Source organism: Phragmites australis, chromosome 21 (genome assembly GCF_958298935.1).
Source record: "Phragmites australis chromosome 21, lpPhrAust1.1, whole genome shotgun sequence".
Taxonomy (NCBI): Eukaryota; Viridiplantae; Streptophyta; class Magnoliopsida; order Poales; family Poaceae; genus Phragmites; species Phragmites australis.
The window spans coordinates 20,234,909-20,261,284 of NC_084941.1; the positions used below are offsets into that span (position 1 = coordinate 20,234,909).

Here is a 26,376-nt window from a genome sequence, read left to right on the forward strand (position 1 = left end):
CATTTGCCCATACCTTGACTCCTTCCCCCCTACATACTCCTTCCTTGATACATATGGCTCGGTTGTCCCTTTTACAGCTCCAACAACTGGCGCACGACAGCACAGGCACTGATGCGCGCAACAGCGACGTGCCACTCCCTCACCCGTGCGGCGACGACCTCCCATGCCTGGGCGACAACGACGCATGTGCACCTCTACCCGTCGCCTGCGGTGTTCTGCGGCCGGGGCTCCATCGCACAGAGGCGCGGCTTAGGCGAGCGCCGCATCACTGTCATTGTCGTGACACTGCTACCAGTGACATGTATACACGGGTCGAAATCGTCCTGATTTGGTCGGCGTGCCACTGCCACCAGTGACACGTCTATTCGTGTCGGAATCAACCCTCTAACTGCAGCACTAACACTTGCTGCACCAACTGCGGAGCTGCACCAATATCCGGTGGCCCAAGTTCCACCGACGACGAATGCTCACCCCATGCGCACCCGTAGCAAGGATGGCATTCAGGTGCCAAGTGCCTTCAACACCTTCAAGGCTTCAATGACGAACACCTTCTCCTTTACGGAGTACGTACAGTGACGCCTTCGCTGATCCCCATTGGCGTGCGGCCATGGTAGAAGAGTTCAACGCTCTTGCCAGCAATCAGACATGGGATCTCATTCCCCCCCCCCTCTTCCGCACGCTAACATCGTCTCCAGCAAGTGGGTGTATCGCCACAAGTTCAACTTCGACGGCTCTTTGGCTCGGTACAAAACCTGATGCGTGTTGCGGGGCGTCTCACAGCAGCCTGGACTCGACTACGACGAGACGTTCAACCCCATCGTCAAGCTGGCCACCATCTGCACCATTCTATCCCTCGCGGTCTCTAGCAACTGGCCCATCCATCAATTGGATGTTAAAAAAATGCATTCTTGCATGGCACGCTTGCTGAGACTGTATACTGCTAGCAACTCCGGCTTCGTCGACTCAGCACGTCCCAACCACGTGTGTTGCCTCGACAAGTCTCTCTATGGGCTCAAACAGGCACCACATACGTGGTATAGCCAGTTCCACAACTTCATCCTCTCCATCGGCTTCACCGGGTCCAAATGTGACACATCTCTTCATCTACAATAACAAGTCCGAAGTCGCCTACCTACTACTGTACGTCGATGACATAATTTTGGCAGCATCCAGCACGATCCTTCTCCAACGAGTCATTGCAGCGCTTCACCAAGAGTTCGCCATGACTGATTTGGGAGCTCTCCACTACTTCCTCGGTGTCACCGCTCATGGCTCAACCAGTGGCCTCTTCTTTTCTCAAGAGAAGTATGCCACATAAATACTTGAGCGGGCCATCATGTCACACCGCAACCCTTACGCCACTCTAATTGAGGTTCGATCCAAACTTCTTGCAGCTACCGGTCAACTAGTACCTGATCCCACCCTCTATCAGTCTCGCCGGCACCCTCCAATACCTCACATTAACCCGCCCTGACATCAGCCATGCTGTCTAGCAAGTCTGCCTGCACAGCAAGTCCACCCTGATATCTCTCTCATCAAGCGGATTTTGAGGTACATCAAAGGCACCTTGGGACATGGTCTTCAACTGCCCTAAGGCTACACCAGCAACCTCATCGTATACTTCGATGCCGATTGGGCCGGCTACCCCGACATAATTCGTGGCTCGTCTATTGCGTCTTTCTTGGCGACAACCTCATATCTTGGTCCTCTAAGAAGCAACACACGTCTCGCTCCAGTGCAAGAGCCGAGTACCGTGGTGTTGCAAATGCTGTGGCCGAAGCTTGCTAGATTCGTCAACTTCTTGCCAGACTCCATCGGCCCCTCACAAAGGCCACGATCGTCTACTGCGACAACATCAGTGTAGCCTACCTCTCCACTAATCCGGTGCATCATCAACGCACCAAACATGTGGAAATTGACTTGCATTTTGTTCGTGAGCGGGTCGCTCTCGGTGACGTTTGTGTCCTACACGTTCCAACGACTCTCCAATATGCGGATATCTTCACCAAGGGCCTGCCGACTGCCATCTTCACTGAATTTCAGTCCAGCCTCAACATCTGCTCTGCTCCCGGTTGACACTGCAGGGGGGCTGTTGGAATATGCCCTCTCGGCTGTACAAAATCAGGGATATTTCATAGAATATTTAGGCCTAATTATAGGACAGCATTTAATTGCATTAACCGTCAATTAATAGGATAGTTATCCTTGTAATCGTAGGATTATTTCCTTCCAGATTTATGCCTGCCGTGTGCCTTTATAAACATGGCAAGGCTGCAATACCAAGTGTGCAGCAATTCACCAAATATTCTCCTTCCTTCAGGATCTGTGCTTTGCTTTGCTACATGCTGACAAGTCACTTGCTGTTCAAACATCAAAGAACTTGGGACAAATCGAAAAGCATGTTAGGTTTGAAACATATACTCAGTTTCAATGTAGTGCTTTGGAACAGAATATCAAATAATATTCATTGTCTTTTTCAGGATTGATATTGCTAATGTATTTTGCAATTCCATTTTCAAATATGGGCAAGATGTTAATAATTCCAGCATATTGTCCAAAACCCTTGGTCTGCTAGCAGAAATGCTCAAATGGTAAGTTAAATTCCTCTTGGTTTTTTCATGTAGTTGAAGTAGCAATGAATTATTGTAATGGAGCATTTTTCTTGGTACCGTGCTGGCAAAGACTAGGCATTATGGTTGTGTGTATGGGGATGCCGCTTGCACCATTTAACCATTGTTGCTGTGTTTATTGTAGACCATATAGCAGATGGTAAAAAAGAGTGCAAAGCAAACACAATACCAGCTATTCCTGGGCTATCACTATTGTATGTCCTAATATTTACATAGATCCCTAAGCAAAATGCACTCAGTACATGAAGAAATGAGTTTTTGTTATGTGAACTCGTGTATTAATATCAACCTTACATAGTAGAAATCTGGAGTATAGACAAACTCAGTAAGAAATTGTGCTTTTGTTATGGCTTGTGGCGACTAGCCAAATATTCTTTCTATCCTTAGTTCAGCCCAAATTCCATTTTTTATTGTTTATGAAGTTTGTTCGGTGCATACATTTATGTCGAATTTCCTTTTTGGTTCTATTCATGTTGTTAAGTAATCAGTATGCTTATCACTCGCCATAAGTGATGCCTATTGTTTTGGTAGGAACTCGAAACAATTGTAGTAAAATTGCTTGGACTTACAAGCATTGTAAAATGGCTCTTCCTGTGTTCCTGTCCAGTGAAGCTGTCATTTCTATAAAGTTCTTGATTATTCTTTGTTAAAATCACTTTGGTTAATGCACTTTTACTTTGATGTCTATTTAGTGCTCCATATCATGTGTTTGATGCGGCGTTTGAGTCCAACATCTTCACTTCACAATTGAATGGTCCATCAAGGTATTTTTTGTTGTTTATTTTGTTCGAATTATTAGTCATACTTGGAGTAACCCTGGAGCTAGGGATGAAAACGGATAGGAATGGTCAGGAAAACACCCTAACAGTTTTCACTTTCACATTTTCTCAATCGGACGGAAACGAAAACGGGAAAGCCGAAGCCGAAAACGATCATGGGAATGCCGGTTATACGAAAACCGGTTATACGAAAACGAACAAATCTGAACGGAAATATGTCGGTACCGCACGAAAACCGGTGATTAAAATCGGGAGGTAGAACCAAGGCTCAAGGGGTTAAGAAGCAATGCATGCACACTTTTTAAGTATCGAAGAACTGGTTCCTAGCAGGTGCTAACTGACATCCTGTTGATTCAACTAAGACAAAATTTGAAGCAATGCATGCACACTTTATAATGAAGTTATAATGGTACATTCAGATGCAGTCTTAAGAGAAATTCTGCAAGCTATGCTTTAGGCTTCTAACACTCCCACTAAGGCTGGATATCATTGGACATCAACGTGACCTCGAGAAACCAACACAGCATGGTAGAACCAAGGCTCAAGGGGTTAAGAAGCAATGCATGCACACTTTTTAAGTATCGAAGAACTGGTTCCTAGCAGGTGCTAACTGACATCCTGTTGATTCAACTAAGACAAAATTTGAAGCAATGCATGCACACTTTATAATGAAGTTATAATGTTACATTCAGATGCAGTCTTAAGAGAAATTCTGCAAGCTATGCTTTAGGCTTCTAACACTCCCACTAAGGCTGGATATCATTCGACATCAACGTGACCTCGAGAAACCAACACAGCATGGTTGGCATAACATTGGACCCTTCTGTATAGTGTCACTGGAGGAGAAATTTATAACACTTACAAGAGATAACTGCAATTATTTGAAGCAATCAACCACACAATAATCATACACTAAACACAACATCGAACACCTCAAAATACTCTCCAAAGCACACGATAATTCGTCCATGGTACACAAGGGACAAAAGTAATAGGAAATCCCAATCGTGAACAACCCCGGACATACACAAGAAATTGCAAAAGCATTCAAGGTACTAGTACAACCACCACCACTACTACTACAAACTTAAATACTCTGGTAAAATTCCAATTAAATTTTAGTAGTACGAACTTAACTGACCAATTACTAATCGCTTCTGTAGTTCAAAGTACTAGACCAAATTCATTGGAGAACAAAAGCACCCAACTACTACATCAAGACTTTGTGCTTACTGCAATACTCTACGTTGGTGGCGGCGGGGAGTGGGTAGGTGACGGTGACGGAGGGCGGTGGTGTTCGTCGGGTGTCGGCGGCTCCGTGGCGCACGACGGTCGGATGAGCCAAGGAGGTGAGACGACAAGGCGGGCTGGAAACATTCATCGGGTGTTGGTGACTCGGCGCCTCTATAGCACAAAATGGCTGGAGGAGCTGAGGAGGCGAGACAACGACTCCGTGAGGGCGGGATGGCGGTGTTGATGCGTCGTGGGCTTGGGGACTAGGGTAGGACAGATCAGCGCGGGGCAGATGGGCGACGGTGACTCGGCGAGGGCGGGTGGATGAATCGGCACGGGGCAGACAAGCAATGATGACTCCGTGAGGGCGGTGTGATTTGGTCGGTGTGATTTTGAACACCTACCCATAGCATTGTTCGGTGTGATTTTGAACACCTCTAGCTAAGGTCATCTTTGAGGTGGGCAATGACGTGTATACATACCTCTAGTTGCTAGCGAAATAAAATATGCACAATTTTATATATTCCCTCTATCAACATGGTGCATCAATTTTGGAAAATCCAAATTCTTGGTGTATTTTCAGTTTCTGTAGTTTTTCTAATTCTTGAAAGTGGACTTCCAAAAGATAACTACTGCAATTACCTCTCTGCAGTGATTGGTTACTTTCTGGTGCACTAGCTAGAATGCTTTTTGCTGCCTCCGAGGAAAACGGAGATTGTTCTTCACTTACATCGTCAGGTATGTACTGTACAACCTGAATTGTCCTGATCCTAGAAAAACAGCTGTCCGTATATGTTCACCCGCCATACTGTGCATGTGCGGTACTGTAGCCCGCGGTTAGATTGGTTAGCGATAGGGTAAGTTAGATTGGTTTGTTAGTTTGAATCAGATCTGGTTAGAGATAAGATTAGACATCAATTAGTTTATATCTGTTATAGGAGTTAGAGATAAGATTAGAGATAAGTTAGAGTTGGATTAGAGATGAGTTTATCCTAACCGTATATGTGTAAAATATTTGATTTACACTGATGAATTGAGCAATTTTGCGCACTCAACAAGTCAACAGTCAGCTCAGTTGAGCACATGAATCAACTATGTAATTGAAAAATATGGAAGAAGTTGGAAAAAGATGGAAGCTTTTGGCTTAATTGTGTTGGAATTGATCCTGCGAGGGATGGGTCGTAAGAACACACGCTAGCACACACTCGACACATGATTTTTTCTTGTTGCCAACAACTTGTGATGTTTATTCAAACGCCCAAAAGCCTATAGCTGCTAACAGCTTCTAATGGATTACATCGGATGAAGCACATTCGGTGCTTTTCTTGTTGCCTGCAGCTTCCGATGTTTATTCCAACATCCAAAAGCACATCCTGAGCTTCCATCAAGTGCATACGGCACACCTTAGGGGGGGGGGGGGGGACCAGCCTACGGCAGTCACAGTAAAGCGGCTGCTACAGTAACATACGTACTGTTTCCTACAGTAACTGAGGTGCTATTGCAAACAGTAACATACACGGATTAGTTGAAATATCAAGGAACTAGCTCATGACATGTGTTGTACCCATAATGCATAAGAAAGTTTTTTATTTGAATTTATGCAAGGATATTAGGTCTGTCAGTTGAGAGCACTATGGAGTGTGTTCCTTCTTCACTTATCTTTCCTCTACCTGTGTTTTCCTATTCCTTTTTCTTATATAAATGATGACCTGATTTATTCTGTACTTTCCCAGTGCTTGATTTTTCCATTCAGGTTCTTCGGAAAGGAGCTGCTGCTGATCATATAATATCACCATTAATTGTTTTTTCAATTCAATACTTTATGGTTAATCATATGAACTGGAAATACAAGAAATTTAGTCGCTGGAAGACAACTCTTCAGGTACATTTTTAATTTATTTTTTGTACTTGTTGATTGTGGCCCTTTTTTCTGTTGATTGAAGTTGAGTCGTCACAAAGGTTTGTTCCCTTACTAGTTTGGCCGGTTTTCTTGTTTCGTTTCAAAATTTTCTTCTTAAAATATTTAATTTTTGTTGAGTTCTTTTCATTTTTTGGTGCTGTCCATATCGAGGAAATTAAATATTGCCACTGAACTGTAATTGACAAGGTCTTTGAATTGGTGAAAAGCTGTATTCAAGTCAAACCTTTCTCATCAAAGCTTGGTGGCATCATTTGGGAAATTCTATTATATGATTCTTCTGTCCACAGTGTACTTTGGCAGATTTTGTCCATGTCAACACAACTACTGAAAGTAAGGACATTCTTTCATTGAGTATTATGCTGTTCGTTGGCTTTCTGACCTTTTATGTGATAATGTGTTAAAATGTTTTCAGCACTCATATGGCAACTATTATTATGGTCTTAAGGATATTGAGGATATACAACTCGTCCTTTGCAGTGGACTTGATATTATATATTACATGCTGTCCAATTTACCAGAGGTAAAACAAGTATGGAATCTTGTGATGTCATTTTCACTGTACATATTACAAGTTCCAGTTGTCACATTGATATTTTTCTTATATTTTTTAATTTCCTTTTCATCATTGTAAAATATGATTTCAGACATCACATTTGATGGATTGCTGTAAATTTGAACTACGCTAACAACAGAGCTACTAGAGAACTATTTTCATCAATATCTTTTGCTACAAGTATGTGCACGGCATACTGCTGTACTAAATATTGAATACTAATCATGAACTACATTTATGAAGTCAAAGAGCTGGAATGGACTAATTATTGGGTGTAGTCAATGTCTGCTATATTAAATAGGACAGATAATAACAATATATTTTTTTCTAAAGCATCCAGGTAGTGACAAGTGGCCTGCCAGCTTGTTAAATTCAACTTCTAACTGAAAAGGCTTTCTTGAATCCCATGAGAATTCCTTTTTAGTATGTAGAGATCTAAATTTAGTCTACTGTACTGCACAATATAAATATTGTATTTTTAATTGTACAACTGCTTAGAAGGTACAACGTGCGATGGCTGCCCGTTAACTGCTTAACGCTGATTAGAGCATGCTGGGTTCCTGAAATGCATTACTTTGCTTTTCATGTGGTGTTTATTACTGTTCTAAATAAAGGCAATTTCAATGTAAAGGCAGTTATCGTTACTTTACTTAAATTTAAAGAGTAAACCATTATAAAGGGCTGTTTGTATGGTTATTAGGTGTAAAACACTTACTAGGGTCATTTTATAGTACAAATATGTGTTTCTCACGTAGCATGGAACACCTACTATGTTGTATGTAGCAAGCAAGAAATTGTCGAGTCTTCTCTTTTCTGCTGTCCTCGTTGATAAACCGTTGGGAGTTCCATTCTATGTGCACGAATGATCTATTAGATACTTATTTTGTTGCTTCATATGTATTTTGATATTTGTCTAAATTTTTAATAGTGAATCCATGTACAAGGTCTGCAAGGCCATTTAGTAATTTACCATGTAAAGCTAAAAGGTGGGGTGATGTTTATTAACCATTTACCAATTTAGAACAGTTGTCTTGAAAAATTGTGGAATCTAATGCACCTCAATTCTATAGTACTGCTGTATAAATTTGGGTCAAGATAAGGAAACTAACATCACGGAATCTAATGCACCTTCAATCCTTATTGGTTTTTCCTTGCCATTAATGATTACAATGTGCCTCCTTATATGGTGTACTTTTCGTACAGATAAGGAAACCAACATCACGGAATCCTTCCAAGTATATTACGAGATCCTAAGTTCCTCATGATAATGAGAACCAACTAAAAAAACCTAATAAATTCTAGGTAAAAGTATTCATGCCCCTGCTTTATAAAATTACATGGAGATTCTACATAAAGTACCAAGATGCCCAATGAATCCAGTCCTTAATTATCTTTGATATGATCCTTAATTTAATGTCTGATTTACTGCTTGCCATAGTTTTGCTCGGATGAGCAATAGCATTTTATGGTAATGCTGTTTTCTTTTTTGCATTTTTTCTTGACTATTCTTATTCTTTCAGGATTCACTGCCAAATCCACCATTTGTTACTATGATTCTGTCATCTTCACCAAAGCCATTTTGTTTTGTCACAGCTCTAATATCGTTGATGTCCCTTTGGAATTCTGTAAGTTTTTACATTATCTTTCTGAAATAAAGTCTTCACATTTTTTAGAATAAAAAACTCTTCACATTTATTGTACCGAGTTTAATACTTTTGACACAGGACGCATTATTGTTTAATTCTGGCCCATTAAGAAGTAATATTTTTGATACATGACGTAATATTGTTTAATTCTATGTTTACGATGTTAGGCTTATTTCATAGTTATAAGCCTTTGAGGGGCATGTCTAGGTTCTAGGTCGATGTATAAATGTGCCCATGGGCTCACATGTAGCACTATTCATGTCATGTCTAGCCCATTAGGGCCCATACGATGGACGCAGCACTGAACCTTCTTAGGGCCAGGCCCAGTGTTGGTTTGTTAACTTAGAGATTAGATTAGATCAGATTGAGCTGTTATCTATTTTCTTAATTTTAGAGATACGTTTCTTAAAGGTCAAGTCATCTCATCTATATATAGATGGGGATTGTATCGGTTTTCATTAAGCAAGAAATATATCAAGGTTATTAGAATCTCCTATATCTCTGCCCTTGTGGTGCGGTCACCAGGCATCGGTATGGTTGCGCTGCTTGGGTTCAGGGCCGTCTAAAGTATGCTCATGACATTTCATCCATGAGAAACAAGGTCTCTTTGTTCCATTTTAGAAGGAAACAAAGGAAATGAAAAAGAAAGAGAAATGCATCTTATTTGTGCAAGAACATTACAACTGATATAAGATTGGTTGGTTTGTTTGGATTTTGAAAGTTTGCACCAATATCGGAATACATTGATGGTGATGATGGTGCACGTGCCCACATGTATGTGTAGAAGGAACATTCTAGTAAAGAACTCTCATGTTCACTGAACTTTAGTTTGGATAACTTTATGTTGGAATTTTTGCTGGTGAGGATGTTATGTCAGCTGGAATGTTCAATGGTTCAATAGTGAATTTATGTTTATTTGTCACTTAAGATAATTTATTGGTTGATAGAGGCAAAAACTACTTATGAATGCCCAGCTGAATGCCCTTGAAAAAAGACAGTTCATGAAACTTGATGCCATCTTCTTTGTTCTATTTTCTTTGTGATGCCTGTTTCTTATCAATGTGTTTTGAAGTTGAGACTGAGGGTCCTTATTTGTTTCTCAAGGATATACAAGTAGCTGCCGCTAGAGCATTATCAATATTGTGTTTCACTGCATATAAAGCCCAACCTCAATTGACAGATAATGTCAGCTTTACTGGTGATGTTTCAGAGGTAAGTACTGTATTATCCAATGTTCAGTGCTTCATGTTCTTGGTAACCTTTTTAACTGTCCCTCTCACTACCTTCATGTGCTGATGTAGTGATGTCACTTTGCTTATGTTTTCTTTTCCTTATTTCTTTCATGATTGCACCCAGATTCAGAGATTGCGAGCAAGTATTTCCTGCATTCTCGACGAGGAAGAGAAAACTGATGATTGTTTGGTTGTGGCTGTATTCAACCTTCTGACTTCTGCTGCTCGTTATCAGGTATTGTTTCTTCCATAGTGTTCATTTTCTGCATAAGCTGTATATAAATAACCTGTTACTTCGTCTTTGCAAGTTAAAAGTTGATCCCAGCTGTAACACTTTTTTTTTGTGTGGTTAAGATGTACGTATTATTATATAATGCTCATAAGTCACAACTCTTGCATCTCTATTTTATTGAATTTATATAACACCATTGAGATACTGAGTCTCAGACATCATATTTTGTTGTACAAACTATTTTGTAGTGGTATTCATATGCTATGGACAGGGGTGCGTGGAAGTTAGCTATCCATGTGCCAGAGCCATGACTAGACTTGCAAGATCTTATGGGTTTCATCTCTAGCCTACCCCAACTTGTTTGGGACTGAAAGGCTTTGTTGTTGTTGTTGTTGTTGATTCATATGCTATTTTATTTTAAATGTAATTGTGAAAGAGAGAACAATCAGTTCCATCTTTTTTTGCTAGTAGCCATTCTGAAATTTGAATTATAATAACAATTGGTTCTTGTTCAGACCAATGAATTAATAAACCGTTCGATAAAGGAAGAGAAACGTAGTTTGATCAAATTTTGCTTCTGTTTAAAGGCATGATGGTGGATCACTTAAAAGTCTGACCCTTAGCAGTAACTGACTGCATTTACAAATAGGGTAGGTATTTCTAGAGTTTTGCTAAGACTACATTCTAAACTTAAGCATATACTTGGTAGTTGGTTCTTGTTTGTTAGGTCCTTCTTGCTTATGTCTACAATTAACATGGGCAGTAACATATGCGAGTTCTTGTAGTCCACTGATAATAAAGCGATAAGCATGAATTGCAAGCATCCACCCCAGCCAGGCCTTACTTGTATACCAAAGAACAAAAAGGCTGCCCTTCTTTACGTTTGCCCAAGTTTTAACATATGATACCTGCTCCAGAGCCAATTGTGATGTTTGTACAGGGAGTCAGGACTGCAAAGTGTAAGTACTAGTTCTGTGTTATGACAATATAAGCAACCATGAGTTTTGCAGCATTAATTGTGTCAATTTTGTTGAACTGCTATAAAGCTGCCCTTATCCATTATCTTGATATACTTGTCTTCAGTGATTATTTGTTAGACTTCTTGTTAATGAATTTGAACTCTATATGATGCAAAATTGTTATTGTCTGTCACCTCCAACTTTAATTTTCTTTTCTTTCAAGTCTATTATGTTTCTATGTTGCCATTTATCATTAAAGTTTTACATGTGAATTAACCTGGCATTTGTTTCGTTGCAGCCTGCTTTTCTTATTTCCTTGACAGAGCAGAGTAGGAAGCCTACTGATCGTAACACTGCTGCAAATAATAAGATCAATGGACTTACTGTTCTTACTTCAAAAAATAATGCTAGACTTGTTGATCAAATCTCAGGTTATATTATAAGGTCTACTGAGCTTATGAATAGGTAATGGATTTATTAATTTGTCACTATTTTTGTTGTCGTGGTGTGCGATTTCTTTAAGTTAATTTTCGAGTGATCTGATCTTGGATTTTTTTTTTTAAAAAAATAATTAGTATTTTTAAACAAGCCCCTGACCACTAAATTTCCAGATCTGAACCTTTTGGCCATGCCATGGGCCGTGGGCCGTGGCGTAACTACATGGGCTGCCCTGTGGAGGCCCAGGACATGACAAGATCTTGCCACGCCATGGGCCTTGGTGTGACGGCCCATTTACCCACACCATGGGCCGTGACCTGGTCCTATCCTTGGAATGGCAGCCCATTTAACCACTGCAAGGCCTGATTTGGACATTTAGTTATCAAGGGTTTATTTTTAAAAGGTTAAAAAAATTATCTGATCTTAAGCAAGCAGAATTGTTCCTCTTTTCCAATAAGAATAAAATCATTCCTGCTTCGTTTAACAAAAACCCTTAACAGGTTCCTCGTGCCTTCATGGTTACTCCTATTTTGTTCTGACACCTAAGGATAAATGATACCTTTTTAAATCAATTTATTTATGCAGTTGAAATGTTGAATTGAATCACAGACCCATGTTGGGAACTACATTCTTTGCAGATCTCCTTCTGTGTTACTTAGTATTCTCGACTTACTGAAGGCATTATGGGGAAATGGTATTCAGTTTGTATACATTTTAGAGAAGCTGAGAAGCTCTATAACATTCTGGGGTAGCTTATCACAGTGTATTCATGTTACCCTTGATACCTGTCCTGCTGATAATGTTGACGCTGTTGATGAGAAATTTGCGTTGAGGTATGGTCACTGAGCTCTAGTATTTTAATGTATAATTGCTCATTGAATCATCTATCCTTGATATTTTATCAAATAATATCTTATGAAACTTCTAACACAGTTTGGGTTTACTCTACTAAAACTGCTTTTACTAGAATCCTAGTACTGTTGCCTTTAGAGTTAGCTTCTGAGTTAAGTTGTAGAATTTTATAGTAAATCTGGTTATTTAACCAAAAGAATCATGTCACCTTGAAAGGTTTTTGATTTGCAGGTACCATTGTCAGGGCAAAATTTTTGAGATCATGTCACATGAATTGTTCTTGCAAGGAAAATTGCTTGCAGAGACTTCTAATCCTGTCCCAGATGGTTCAAAGGAGCTTTTGAAATGGTTTGATACTGTTATTTTGGAAGATCTGATCAATCATTTGTCAAGTAATTCATACAAAAAGGAGCTTCTTCATCGTGCTAAGGTAGCTCTCTTGTTCTTGCCTGATGAACTGAAGAAGATAATGTCATTGTTTCTTTTATTATTTTCTTGGTTATTTCATTTTAGTTTTGACCTGGTGGATTCAGGGACAGTTAGGTTTCCATCCAAATTTGCCACTTAAGTTGCCTAGACAAACTTCGGCATGCCAAAATTGGGGACAAAATTGGTCAAAAAGCCACTTAGGTTTCATATACTTGTTTATTTTTTTTTGTGTGTGGGGGTGGGGGGGGGGGGGGAGGTCCAGTTTTCAACCCTCAACCCTGGTCACAGTTTGTTTTTCAACCTTGAACTTTGAAACTGTCTAAAACACAACCCTCAACTCTTGAAACCGGTGCAAAGCACTCTTGAGCCAAAGCTGGTGGTTTTGGCTGACGTGACCTGGTTTTAGCTGATGTGGTGTCCAAGTGCGCATTTTGTTGCCGACATGGCCACACCACTCAGCACAAATCAACAACTACAACGCCTTTTTGTCCCATACAAGCTGGGGTAGGCAGTCAACACTCGCTTATGCCCCTTTTTTCTCTGTCCTATTTGTGGTAGCCCATCCCTCTCTCTATTTTTCCTCTATCTTCTTGACAGCACCAGCACAGCATGATGTCTTGTTACTTCGGCCTCCTCAGTCCTCACTCACTTGTAGCAGTGCACACACTTGTAGCATTCTCAGCACAGCACTTGTAACAGCATGATGCCCACATGACCATGTAGATCTGCCTGCACTTCGAAGTATGGCGACGGTCTCCCTGACCGCAGCACGAGCCACATCCACCAGCAGGTGTTACTTGTCTGGCTGGTATGCACACCACAACGAACTCAGCGGGTTATGGTGATAACCAATGCATGAGGGCGGCGGCAAGGCTGTGCATGGCAGTTTGGCGTGCATGGTGCCGATGGAGGTGGAGACGAGGGGCATCATCACAGTGTGAGAGAGAGGGGAGGTGGTGGAGGGCGATGTGGGGCAGCGATGCAATGTGGGAAATAGAGGAGGGAGAGGAAGATGGAGCGGATTTGGAGATTTTGTCTACCTGGCATATCTGTGTCAGCTGATGAGGAAGATGGAGCGGATTTGGAGATTTTGTCTACCTGGCATATCTGTGTCAGCTAAACCTGAATCTCTGATCCCTGTAGTGAGCACATCAGGGGAACTTAATTAATAAGAGTTCACATCAGCCAAAACCGTCGGCCATTTCCATGTCAGCCAAGATAATGGTGGTTTTTGCCAAGGAGAAAGTTTGCATTGTTATTGGTAGGAGTGTTGTGTTTCAAACGGTTTTAGAATTTAGGATTGAAAAATAAACTGTAGCAAGAGTTAAGGGTTGAAATGTGGTATTTTTCCTCCTTTTTTTCTTTAATTGCGGTTCCTAATCATGCTTATAGGAGTGGTGAGGTACTATGACCTGCTTATTGATATTATATTTACTTTGACAGGTAGCTGCCTGCCTTTGTATCATCCATCTAATAACAAAGTTGTCCACTGGTGGTACTGGCAGCTTGTCTTTCTCAGTGATGAAGAAGATTCAGATCATATCTACAAAAGTAAGGCATCTTTGAAGTTCGTTCTTTGACATCTCCTTTTTACTTTTATCTTGTTTCTATCTGTTTTCTAGAAAATTACTTATCTCCCAATACTACTTTTCATAATAAAAGTTGTATGGAAAAATGAAACACTCGATTAAAAATACAAATTGTATGATCAGAATGTAATTTCTCATGGGGTGCCCACTACCTACATGACACCGCACTACCTATTGTCGGCACCTTCATCAGGAATGCTTACCACCGCAAGAAGGGCCGCAAGCAGGCCAACGACGGCCCAGCTGGGGGTTCCGTGGCTTAGAGATGATAAAGTTACTGTATGCTAGTTTAAATGAAACTGAACAAAGAGGCTTACTGATTGACTCCTGTTGAATTCTTTGGGCTACTAGATTTTACTTTGTTATGCACACATTTTTGAGCTACTTACACTTTTATTTATGCAGTTGTCACAACATCATGCGTTCTTAGCTCTCCTGTCGCAATATTCCCTGCATGGTTACAGGTATCCTTCTTAATTTCTCATGATCCATGATTGTGACTAAGTTTTGTTTCCATTTAGTTGAGGCATTGTTGACTTTATTTCTCAATTGAATATTGTATTTCCTGTGTCTGTATACATTGGTTGCTGAGTTCAGAATTTTTTTTAATCCTCCTTTTGTAACTATGACCTGTGTTAACCTTCATAGAGTAGGATGGAGTTGGCTGAAGGTCCTTTCTGAAACTGTTTGTCTTGTTTTAGAGAAAAGTGGTTGCTTGCAGTTACAAAACTAGAAACAGCAATTTTTTAGAGCCAGTTATTGAGCGAGGTGGAATTCAATGGTGTATTCTTTTGTTTCACTTTGTTTTAGACTCTTGTAGGAAAAATGTGCTAAATCTACTCAATTGAGTATATGATTTAGTAGAACTGACATTTGTTTATACACCTTGTTACGAATATAATTTTTTATGCCAAACTCCCTGCATTGTGGGGAGTAATAGTAGTGCAACTTTTGACGAGGATTATTGCCCAACTGTGTGTTAACCCAGTGCAGACACTGAAATGTTTTGCACAATTTAATGTATTTTTTTTGCAGACACGAAATGATTTTCCATTTTCTTTAAAAAATATGTTTTCTCTGATCTGTTATGCATATCTGGTGAATAAAATAGTTGCTCTTTTTATTGATTCGTGTTTTTCTCATCTTTTTCTCCCTTGAATGTGCAGTGGTGAACAAGAACTTACCAATTTGGTTATCAATGATCTTTACTATCATATACATGGAGAACTTGAGGGTCGTCAGATTACCTCTGGCCCTTTTCAGGAGCTGCTTAATTTCCTTCTCCACTTTAAAGTTTTTGAACACAATCCTTCGGAGCAACTACAGAACACTTATCTAGTGGCAAATGACAAATTTTTGTTCGATGTTGCACACATACGTGACGAGCTTGGAGTTGATCTTTGGACTCATTCAGACTGGAAGACCTCTAAAGAAGTAGCTGAAAAAATGCTGTATATTATGTGTAAAGCAAATCAGATGAAGTGTTATGCTGATGCAAAGCTTTCTACATTGAGGTCCTTCTTGACATTTTTATCTGTCTGTACCGGAGCGGTAAGTTAATTTACCTCTTGAAATTCTTACATTTCTAATTTTCTAGACTACTGTTTCAACATACTGTTTTCTACTTTGTCCTGTCATATTTTCACTAAAGGTCTAAAAAACATGCTGTTTTATTTCACTTAGATCACTAAACTTCAGTTTTACCTTCTCTTTCTCATCCCATAAACATGTGCTATGTGTCTCTGAGGTCCATCTGTCAGTTAAGTGATGTAAAAAAATGATTTGGCAGGGCCTAGGTGGCCCACTTAGGAAAATTTAGGTACTTGCCAAGGTAGACTTGAGCTAAATGACAAAGTTGCAATTTACTCATGATTTTATTTGTCGACTAATCTTAAAACCATGCAGAGTTCCAACAAGAACTTTTACTCACCTGATGGAGGGATTTCAGTAACAACCACACGATTGGCGGTTAGATATGCATGCAAATCGTTTGAGTCAACTGTTGATTCATTACTTCCTCAAGTTGATACAAATGAGGTTTTGTTTCCCCTTCTTTCTGAGCAAGTGGAATTATTGCTTACTCTAGCCAGGATATTATTTCATCAATCAAAGCAAAATAAGAACACAAGTTTTGTCTATCCAGATGTTGTACTTCTAATGAAAACATCAGGTGCCAGCACATCTTTTTTAGTTGATCTCATGTCATCCAGTCATGCTCTTAAGCAACCAGTGAAAGCCCTCCTTGTTCTGCTTTTGTCTTCATATGAGTTCATTTACAACAAGGATGACATAAAAGATCAATCAGATGATGTTAACTTGTTTGGTGAATTATCCCTTTTAAGTGTGAGTTTGTTACCTGTACTGTGCAAATTGGCAGAGAATAGGGAATGTTCAGATCTTGCTATTTCATCAATGGATATAATATTGAAGGGCTTTGTACCTTCTAATGTATGGGTGCCTATTCTACAAAAGCATTTTCGTCTCCAGGCTATACTGCATAAATGCCAGAATGGGGATTTATTATCTACTCAAGTTATACTGAATTTCCTCTTAACCTTGGGTCGAACAAAGGATGGTGCAAAAATTATTCAGTCCACCAATATTTTTGCTTTCTTAAAGGCATTTTTGAGTCAGTTGTCTCTGGATGACTCCTGTTTGAGAAATTCGTTGAGCGCCCAAGCGAAGGATGTGAATCTATGGGGTTTGGGTCTTGCTATTGTTGCGTCGCTGAACCACTGTTTAGATGATGACATTTCTCGTAACAATGTTGTGAACAGTACTATCAGCTTCCTTTCAGGACAGGTGCCTTTGATGTCATCTTATCTATCTGCACATAGTGTTACTGCTCATCAGAGCAAGAAAAGGGCACTGTTGCAGAAGTCACAGACATCACTTTCAGCCCTCGGTCTTACTGAGAATATTCTCATACTTCTCTGTATGTTGGCAAAATATCATTTTCCACGCGACACAGGAATGAAGGAAGTAGATTCAGAACTAAGAGAGATTATTATCCACCTGCTTGCATTTATAAGCAAAGGAAGTATAAAAACTGGTGATTCCTCAAACTGGAACTCGTCTTTTCTTTGCCCTGCTATTGTTAAAGAGGAATTAGCGCTTAATGAGAAGCCACCACTCATTTGGAGCAAATATGGTTGGTTCAAACTTGCCGCAAGTAGTACTTTGTCAACTGCATGTGTTTCAGTTTCTTCCAGTGCAGCGTTATCCCTAGCGATCAGAGAAAAAAGTCCAGGAGTTTCTGATGCTATAAGGCAAACTCGTTTTACTGAGATGTTAGCTGTTCAAATTTACAGGATTGCTTTTCTTATTATGAAGTTCCTCTGTAGTCAAGCAAAAGAGGCAGTAAAAAGGGCTGAAGAACTGGAGTTTCTTGACCTTGCTCATTTTCCTGAGCTTCCCATGCCAGATATTCTTCACGGTCTACAGGTAACTTTGGCTACTGCTGTGCCTCTATTTGTCGCTTTCTACAACATGATAATTTAAGTTCAATAAAGCACTACTTGTGCTTATTTTCTACTGTGCCTTTTTTTTGGCAGAGATCTGTATAATTGTACTTTTGATACTAAACAAATGTGAAGCTGCTTTAGTTTTGTATGCTATTCTAGCTAAATCATTTAAGTTAACTGGTTTGCTCTGTTTCAGTTCTGTATCTCGGTACAAATTTCACTGAAAGCTCCTAACTGGTAGTAATGAAAAGTAAATAAACTGATCTAAATAAAGATGTCTAGCCTTGCATTGTAAAGAATGGAAGTCATAGCACAACATGGTATTAACTTCAAACTTAGTTCAACTGATTTATCTGCATTCAACTGTATGATTAAAGTCCACCTCTGAAGGGATATCAAATGCTATGCACCATTTTTCTGTTTGACACGGATCATGTTCAAATCTACATCTTCTCATGAAAAAGGCTTTTAATTCTGTATTAGAAATAGGAAAGACATTTTTTGTGTATAATTCCCTCTTCTCATCAGTGTTTACTCTTTTCAGGATCAAGTGGTTTCTATTGTCACTGAAGTATTTGAGGCAAATGGGTCAAGCACTCTAAATCCTGAGGCAGAGAGGGTATGTCACCTCCTCTTGGTGATACTTGAAACATCACTTCACATGGAACTATGTGTATCCCAATCCTGTGGCATCAGGCCAATACTGGGTCGATCTGAAGATTTCTGCAAGGGAATTAAGGCTATGCTTCAAGGTAACCTTCATTTAACGATGAACTCTTACAGTACTTGAAATGAGAATTCTGAATGGTTCAGGTTTCATATTTATTAATTCAATAGTATACTTCAATACTTACTGTTTTACTTTTTGCTTAATATTTTGCAGCTATAGAGAAGCATTCCAGTTTTAAACCATTGGTCAGGTCACTACTTCAAATTACTTCTCTTCTGTATCCTGGGCTTGTGCAAAGTAACATTCTCATGTAGTTCTTGTAAATTGTATCTCCGTTAATGAAATGTGTTGGCTAACTTCCATTGATGGAGGTGCATACACAGTGAACATATACTGTCAAAATTGACCATTCTATGGGGATGGATGTACACACGTTAGGAGTGACCTTGTACTTGTTTCAGTTTATTGTACTGAGCGTTTCTTCATTGATATTGCATGGTCTAGGGGTGGAAAATGTATAGAAAGTATTATTGTGATATTTTAGACATAGTTTTTTTTAAAGAAAAATTACAGAGTTGCATTTTGTAGTTGACATCAAGCTGGGAGATGTTGCAAGGTAGATGCAAATTATGATTGTAGTACTGTGGCAACTATATGCAGTCTAAAGCTATTTGTACCCACTGAAGCACATCAAAAGCATCTTACAATTGGTAAACTAATCAACAGTCACACTCCGTGTAAAAATTAGGTTACAGCTTCATAGATTGGAACCAAGAAGCTTTCCCATTTTGACAGGAAGCTTGCCTACGTGTTTCTGGGAATTCAATTAACCTCAGCTTATGCTGTTTGTGAGCATATTACGATGTGTTACAGTTGGAGTTACCTTACCGCGCTACTTAAGCAGGTTTTTAATTACAAGGATGTGGCATGCTGTTTGGTTTCTTCCATCACGTCTTTTATCTGTGTTCTGCCTGAAACTTGGCTTTGCCTTGAGAATAAATAAGCTGATGTATAAATCAATGTTTTATGCTGTACATGTTATACTGAAGAAAAAATTGAGTTGTACCTTTCTGCAAGTGCGCAGTTTGCGCTGTCTGCTTTATTCAGAAACTTCAGAGTTGCATGTGATACACGACACCGGTCTTTACAGGTTGTAAAGTAGTAATTTGCTGCTCAACTTGTTAATCTTGAAGGAGAATCGGTTGTTTGTGAAACACGACACCAGTCTTTAGTTTGTTATCATTTGCTACTGTACTTTTTTCTGCACTGAAACGTTATCTTCTGCGTTCATGCCCGAACAAACGAGTAATTTTGTAGTGGAAGAAACCGTGTGGTACTGATTTGCATCATCTTCAAAATTCTTGGCCCGAGTTCTAACGCTGATCATTTACACCGCAGCCGCTGCTGCACTACGAGTATACATGGTCGCTGCGTCATAGGGGCCTAACATGCTACTTTCACCAAAGTGGATTCCTGCAAGAAAAGATATCAATTTGCGACGCTAGCACAACAAATCAAATTGAAGCCAACGGCACCCCAGGAAGCTTCGTTTTCGCATCTCTCTGCGGTTTCGTGCCCCCGGAGCCGGAAGTGGCCGGGGAATCGCCATGGAATTTGCCTTTCCGAGTCTCCACGCGGCCGACCAGAGTTATTCCATTCTTCAGTCCGTGTATGTTGTGCTGCAATGTCGTCGTTAACTCCTCTGCTCGATGCGCGTCTCGTCATCACAAGAAGAAGAAGAACAAGCAAATGGGATGGATATGCTCCGCGTTTCTTTTCTAGTCGGCCAAAGCTTTTCTCTGGAAGAACTGATAACTGGCGTGTCATACCTGGCATTCTACTGACATTTTTAAATGACGTGTGTGCTGAAGTATCTTTTCCATCCGTTTAAGCTTTTGTATGACTTGGTTGGTGCATGTAACTCGGTTGTAGTATCAAGGCTAAGGAGTGTTAGTTTCAAAATCTGGAGTAGTTTTTCTTGAAATAATCATTTGCATTAAACTCAATGTAGTATTAGAGCTTTGGTCGTGATTGGTATCCTAGCACGGCCAACTTTGGTCACGGTGCAGTATCGCGACAAAGCCATGTATCCCTGATACCCCATGGTCATGCTATGGTGCCGCGACCAAGCCTATGGTCATGCTACGGTGACACAGTTCTGTTTCGTTGCGCCATCTTACAGACATATAGTTATAAATTTTTATTTATGGGGAAAGACAGCTCACTATGGTATTATTTAAAGGTTAAGAAAAGATACCAAATACTGGCCACCTAGGACCATGACATTTCTGAATGTGACTTCACAGTCACCCAAGAGCATAGTAACCATGGCATCTCTGAAAGTGACATACAAAGAGACGCCTATTTTTGAACCATGATTCAAGCCCTGCACCAACTACCGGGTGAGTTACCACCGTCCTACTATCACGTTCTACGGATATAAAGTTATGAAGAAAAAAAGTAACTGAGTGTTATTATAAATAGTGAAATATGTTCTTTTTTGAAAAGTAAAGTGATAAGGAAATTTTGGTAGATGCTCGGCTGATGTAAATGAGAGAAGAATAGCAATATGAAGCTGACGATGGGACTTTGAAGCTTGCCGGTTCAGAAGTTCTAGCACGTTATTTTCCACCAATTGGATTGAAAGCTAAGCAAACAAAAAAGGACGGTGTGTGCAGCGGATTGCAGAACCGAAAAAAAGGTTTTAGGTTCTTAGGCTCGTGAGATGCAGCCAAAAAATGGATAAATTTCGTTGGCTCGTACCCAAAAAATTGAAATTTTTGTTGACTTAAACTTGACGAAGAATATATAGGTGCGTTACAACGCGAGAAGAATCTTTGTCTTGTTATTACGCTTACAGCATTGTTATCGATTCGATGGGTGGCGGCGTGCCGCTAGTTTGTTAGCCTATTTCTAATGTTTTGTTTCTTATATGACATTTTAAGAGAGAGTAAGAAATTAGAGTTAAGAAATTAATTTTTAATGCATATATGTATGTTGCTTATTCTTGAGGTCTTCTAAAGTAATTTATTGTCTCATAATCATCTAAGATTGTTTAAAGAACTAATTTCTTCTATAAGAAACAAGCTATATCTCTTCCCTCTTTAAATAGCTTGTCACATCAACTTTTTGCTTATATGGACATTTAATTATATTTAAAAAATTAGTTATATTGGAGCATTAGGAGAGGCCTTAGGCAACCTATAAACCCATAAATTAAACATTCCATTCCTTGAAGTAAAAAAACTATTTAATGGCCAACACTTATAAATGAATGCATTGGGGCATCTATGGCTAACTGCACCTTTTCTTAAAACATATACACCCCCTCTGGTCAAACATAATAATATCATTTTGGACACAAACAAAATCTAAAGAACGTAAATGTGATCACTAATTATATTATAATATATAAAAAATCATTATTTTGTGAAATACCAATCTATTCACGTTTTAAAAATTAATCTAAATAGATAAAACAGCGAATCCCCCCCCCCCCCCTAAAGGTAGTCGACGTTTTTTCCCTTACAAGTTTAAAAGTTGCAATTTACCCACACTACTTCGAAGTGTATTGAACCCGTTTTCTTGCAAGTTACGCTGGTATACACTGGTCTGCCAAATCAGATAGGTCCATAAGAGGTTGCATGGAAAATTCGCTTGGTTGGATTGTACTTGGCTAGACCTAACCAGGTTAGCTTGACCAGAACCACGGCAGGATGTGCAAGTGGGATTGACGATGGATAAATAATTAATAATTATATGATAAAATCTAAAAACTGTATATGTATACTTTAGTTTTATGCCATGTATATCTATTTTTCTTTGTAAAGTATGTAAAATTGTTTGCGAGTTTGAACCAATTTGCTTTTCTAAAATTTGCTTGAAGTAAAATTGTGCACAAATTGTTCTCATTCTTTTATTGAAAATACGCAGCTGCAAAAAATATGATATTGCCTCTAAATAGTTCTAATTTGTTCATAAAATTTGTTGAACATCCAATTTGAATGGCTTTAACCTATTTCTTAAATTACTCATGTATCTATTCTAAATTACTTACGATTTTTTACAAAGTTTCTTACATAACTGCATTTAAGAAGTAGATGAACAAATGTATTTTTTTTTTATCAAATGATTCATCTATTTTTGCCACACATTGAAGTAGGCCACAGATAAATATTGCAAGTCTAGATATAAAAAAGTCCAAAATGGAATAAAATACTCATAATTCTAAACATACACGTCCAGTTTTTAGATGTGTCACGACCTAATTCTTTAATTATATCATTAAGCATACTCGTACATCATAAGCAATATAAGCATCATGTTTAATTGCTAAATATTTTGGATTTACTTGTTAATTAAAATGGTGGTTTGATAATGGCTTTGTATTTTTGAAAATACCCAATGTTAAAAACTTTGCTTAGTTAACTTTCGCTTAGAAGTTATAATCGTTGCTCATGTTTCTTTTATAAAAGTTTGCAACTAAAATTAGCTTTTCTCTAGCGAGTGGGACCCATGGCTGGCCCCACCCCTTTTCTCCCTCTCACACTCGGTTCCACCAGCAGACCCCACCTCCCCCTCCCCCTCTCAAGTGCTCAGAGATGACCAAATGGGCCACTCGGGCCAGCCCAGCACGGGCCCAGCTCAGCATGACCCAGCTACGGCACGACCCAATAGGCCCGACTACTGTAACGGGCTGTGCCGTGCCAGCCCGTGTGCCGCGCCCTCGGCCCACGGCACGGCCCATCTTCCACCGTGCTGTGCCAGGCCGGCCCACGGCACGGTCGACACGACAGGACCGGCGGCACGATAGGGCCCGGCGGGCACGGTGACAGGTCGGCGGCACGGCGGCACAACAACGCACGGTGGAGGCACGCTCAGCCCAGCAACACTCCAAAAATAGAAAAAAATAAAAAATAATAACTAAAAAATTCAAAAAATTTATAGAAAATAAATAAAAAAGAGCTTTATTGATTGGTTGCCTTGTTAAAAACCTTTCTAATAGAAGAAAAAAAGAGTACAACCTATGGCTATACTCCGAAAATTACATGGTTTCATTAAAAACCCCAGAATTTTACCTGCAATATTTAATATGGTTCCTCAAGTGTCCTGTTCCATTTGGAGATCTGGCACCTAATTTATGGCTGCATATATTACACTTAGCAAATCTTAACTGTTCCCCGTTAATTTCTCTAAATACCTTTTCAAAATGTTGTCACACCTATGACCATGCACGCGAGTTCTCGGTGTCTTGATCCATGAATGGAAATATGAAATTGATCTCTTGAAGTGGGCAAGTGACTACTGGCTAGCAAGTAGAAAAAGAGAGATGAGTGGTCGATGGGATCACAGGGAGTTTGAGATGATATTTATAGGCCAAGACAAGAGGTGGGTGGTGGGTCATTTTCGAAAAAAAGAAAGAAAAATTATTAATAAAATAAAAAACTTAGAAATAATAGGGACACATAATTAATTCTAAAAATGAGCTTTATTGATAGGATGCCTCATTAAAAACCTTTCTAACAAAGGAAAAAAGAGTACAACCAGCTCAAAAAATTAAAAATTACACGTTCTCATCAACATCTAGATACAAATTTTGGAATGAATCTTCAAGCTTAGTGTTCTCTACAGTGTGTTGCATTTGTACTTCAGCTTGTTCCCAATCTTTTACTATGGTGAGTATTTCAACCATCTCACTTAACAGATTTGTTCTTCTCTCTTCGATTATCCTTCCAGAAAGACTGAAGGCAGCCTCAGAAGAAACTGTAGATACGAGAACCTTTAACAAATCTCGTGCTAACAGTGAAAGCACTGGATAATTTGTCTTGTGCTCATGCCACCATTGCAGTATGTTAAAATTTTCTTGTTCATAGTGGATAACGTTGTTGTCGATGAAGGTAGTTAGCTCCCCTCCGGATCTTGTAATTCCAGCACTCGTAGTCGTATATGATCGTGATGAAGATTCTGAACTTCTTGATGAAGAACCTCCACCAAATATTTTTCCCCACGTTGTTGTCTTCTTACTGGTTATGGGTGTTAGTGGAGGTCATTGCAAGCGAACTCCGATATTCTTTGTTTCATATTTACTATAAACATTGGATAACTTAGAACGAACATTAATATAATAAGCAGAATAATCATGGTCAAGAGCATCACCCATTGCAACATAATATTGATTATATCCTGCAATTCGTTGGTTAGAGGAGTTTACAAAAGATATTGCAGTACAAAAATCGTCTAGGTAATTGCGACAACCTCTTCAAACCGAATTTTATTATAAGATTGATAATATGACAAGCACATCGTTGATGTAACAAGAAAGATTCAGCATATGTACTAAACAACAGAGTAAGAATATTCATGGCTCTAGAGTTTGCACTGGCATTATCTAAAGTGATAGAAAATATTTTATTTGTCAGACCAAAGTCTTCAACTACTTGAGATATTTTTTCAGCAATATTTTCACCAGTATGTACATTGTCAATCAACCTGAAACTTATTATTCTCCTTTTTAATTTCCAATCATTATTAACAAAATGAGCAACAACACTAAGATAATCCTCTCTAGCCCTACCTGCCCATATATCCGAGATCAAAGCAACTGAAAATGTACATGTTTGCAATATTTCTTTAAGCTTGCTACGATACGTATTGTAGTATTTTACCATATCCCTACTAGTTGTCTGTCTAGAAACATGCGTGAACCTAGGATTATGAGCTTGCTTAATGTAATCTTCAAATACAGGAGACTCACCAATGTTGAGTGGTAGATCTGCTCTTGCAATGAAACGGTATAACTCTTTTCGAGCATTGGCAAAGTCATACTCCCAATGACGAACAGAATTGTCGGGGTTGTACTGCAGCACCATCTGCTTCATGGCTGCTCCACTCTTTCGCTTACAAGTTGTGGCGTGCCTCTTCAAATGTCCCGTTCCACCAGAGGGCTTTGCAGATAATTCATGTTTGCAAATATAACACTTAGCATACCTGAAACTTACCCCATCTTCCTCTCTGTAGAACCTTTCAAAGTCTTGCCAAACTTCAGAAGTACCGGCTCTTGATCTTTTAGAGCCGATGCTTGCTGATACATGTGCACTTGTAGAGCCTGATGATGGAGGTGCTGCTGCATCACCTGCATGTGAACCAACCGGAGGTTCATCGTCGGGTCCATCATCACCTGCAGCACTGGTATCATAGGGGCCATAATTCCCTGGAGAAAAAAATTATGATCAATGGATGTATTATGATCATGATCACCGGCATCCATGATCAATTTTGAATGGCACTACAAAAAATGCAAATATTCTCAAGAACTTTGAGACAAGAATCAGACAAAAAATGCAAATATTTTTGGCAACAATTCAAACTTATTTTGCCAAATTATCGTTAATTCTCAAGAACTTTGAGATAAGAATGAGAGGAGGAAACAAGAGAGCAAATGGTGTTGCTGGTGTGCAATGGAAGGACAAGGTGATCCTCTATTTATAGGTGAAAAATAGTGATTTTTATAATTTTTTTGAATTTTTGGAGCTCAAACGGTCACAAAACAGCTATAAAATTCAAAAATACCGGGTTAACAGGTTAAACGGGCCGTTCCAGGCCCATTTAACAGGCTAAACCCGCGTGCCCCCGCGTGCCTCCGTGTGCTGGGCCCACGCACAATGGCTACAACTGGCCCAGGCGTGCCCGCTGGGCCGTGCTGCGCCGAGACGAGCCGGCTGTGCCGCCTGGGCCGCCGCGTGCTGTGCC

The 26,376-nt window shown here is 39.6% G+C and overlaps 1 protein-coding gene across 3 annotated transcripts in view; it reads left to right on the forward strand.

Moving 5' to 3' along the window:
• Positions 1-19,282, forward strand: part of LOC133903312 (uncharacterized) — a 33,344-nt gene extending 14,062 nt beyond the window's left edge. Inside the window, exons 15-33 of one of the 3 annotated variants that reach the window (XM_062344620.1) lie at positions 2,321-2,406; positions 2,481-2,591; positions 3,323-3,394; positions 5,295-5,380; positions 6,376-6,524; positions 6,750-6,893; positions 6,976-7,092; positions 8,637-8,741; positions 9,867-9,974; positions 10,119-10,229; positions 11,484-11,650; positions 12,262-12,456; positions 12,707-12,905; positions 14,348-14,455; positions 14,899-14,957; positions 15,660-16,044; positions 16,399-17,937; positions 18,502-18,709; positions 18,841-19,282. In XM_062344620.1, the coding sequence (XP_062200604.1) occupies positions 2,321-2,406; positions 2,481-2,591; positions 3,323-3,394; positions 5,295-5,380; positions 6,376-6,524; positions 6,750-6,893; positions 6,976-7,092; positions 8,637-8,741; positions 9,867-9,974; positions 10,119-10,229; positions 11,484-11,650; positions 12,262-12,456; positions 12,707-12,905; positions 14,348-14,455; positions 14,899-14,957; positions 15,660-16,044; positions 16,399-17,937; positions 18,502-18,709; positions 18,841-18,941 (4,050 nt within the window). In that variant the 3' untranslated portion in view covers positions 18,942-19,282. Of the gene's footprint in view, positions 1-2,320; positions 2,407-2,480; positions 2,592-3,322; positions 3,395-5,294; positions 5,381-6,375; positions 6,525-6,749; positions 6,894-6,975; positions 7,093-8,636; positions 8,742-9,866; positions 9,975-10,118; positions 10,230-11,483; positions 11,651-12,261; positions 12,457-12,706; positions 12,906-14,347; positions 14,456-14,898; positions 14,958-15,659; positions 16,045-16,398; positions 17,938-18,501; positions 18,710-18,840 lie in introns of those variants that run through there. The other 2 variants (XM_062344621.1, XM_062344622.1) reach the window with 2 other exon arrangements.
• The last annotated feature ends 7,094 nt before the right edge of the window (positions 19,283-26,376 follow it).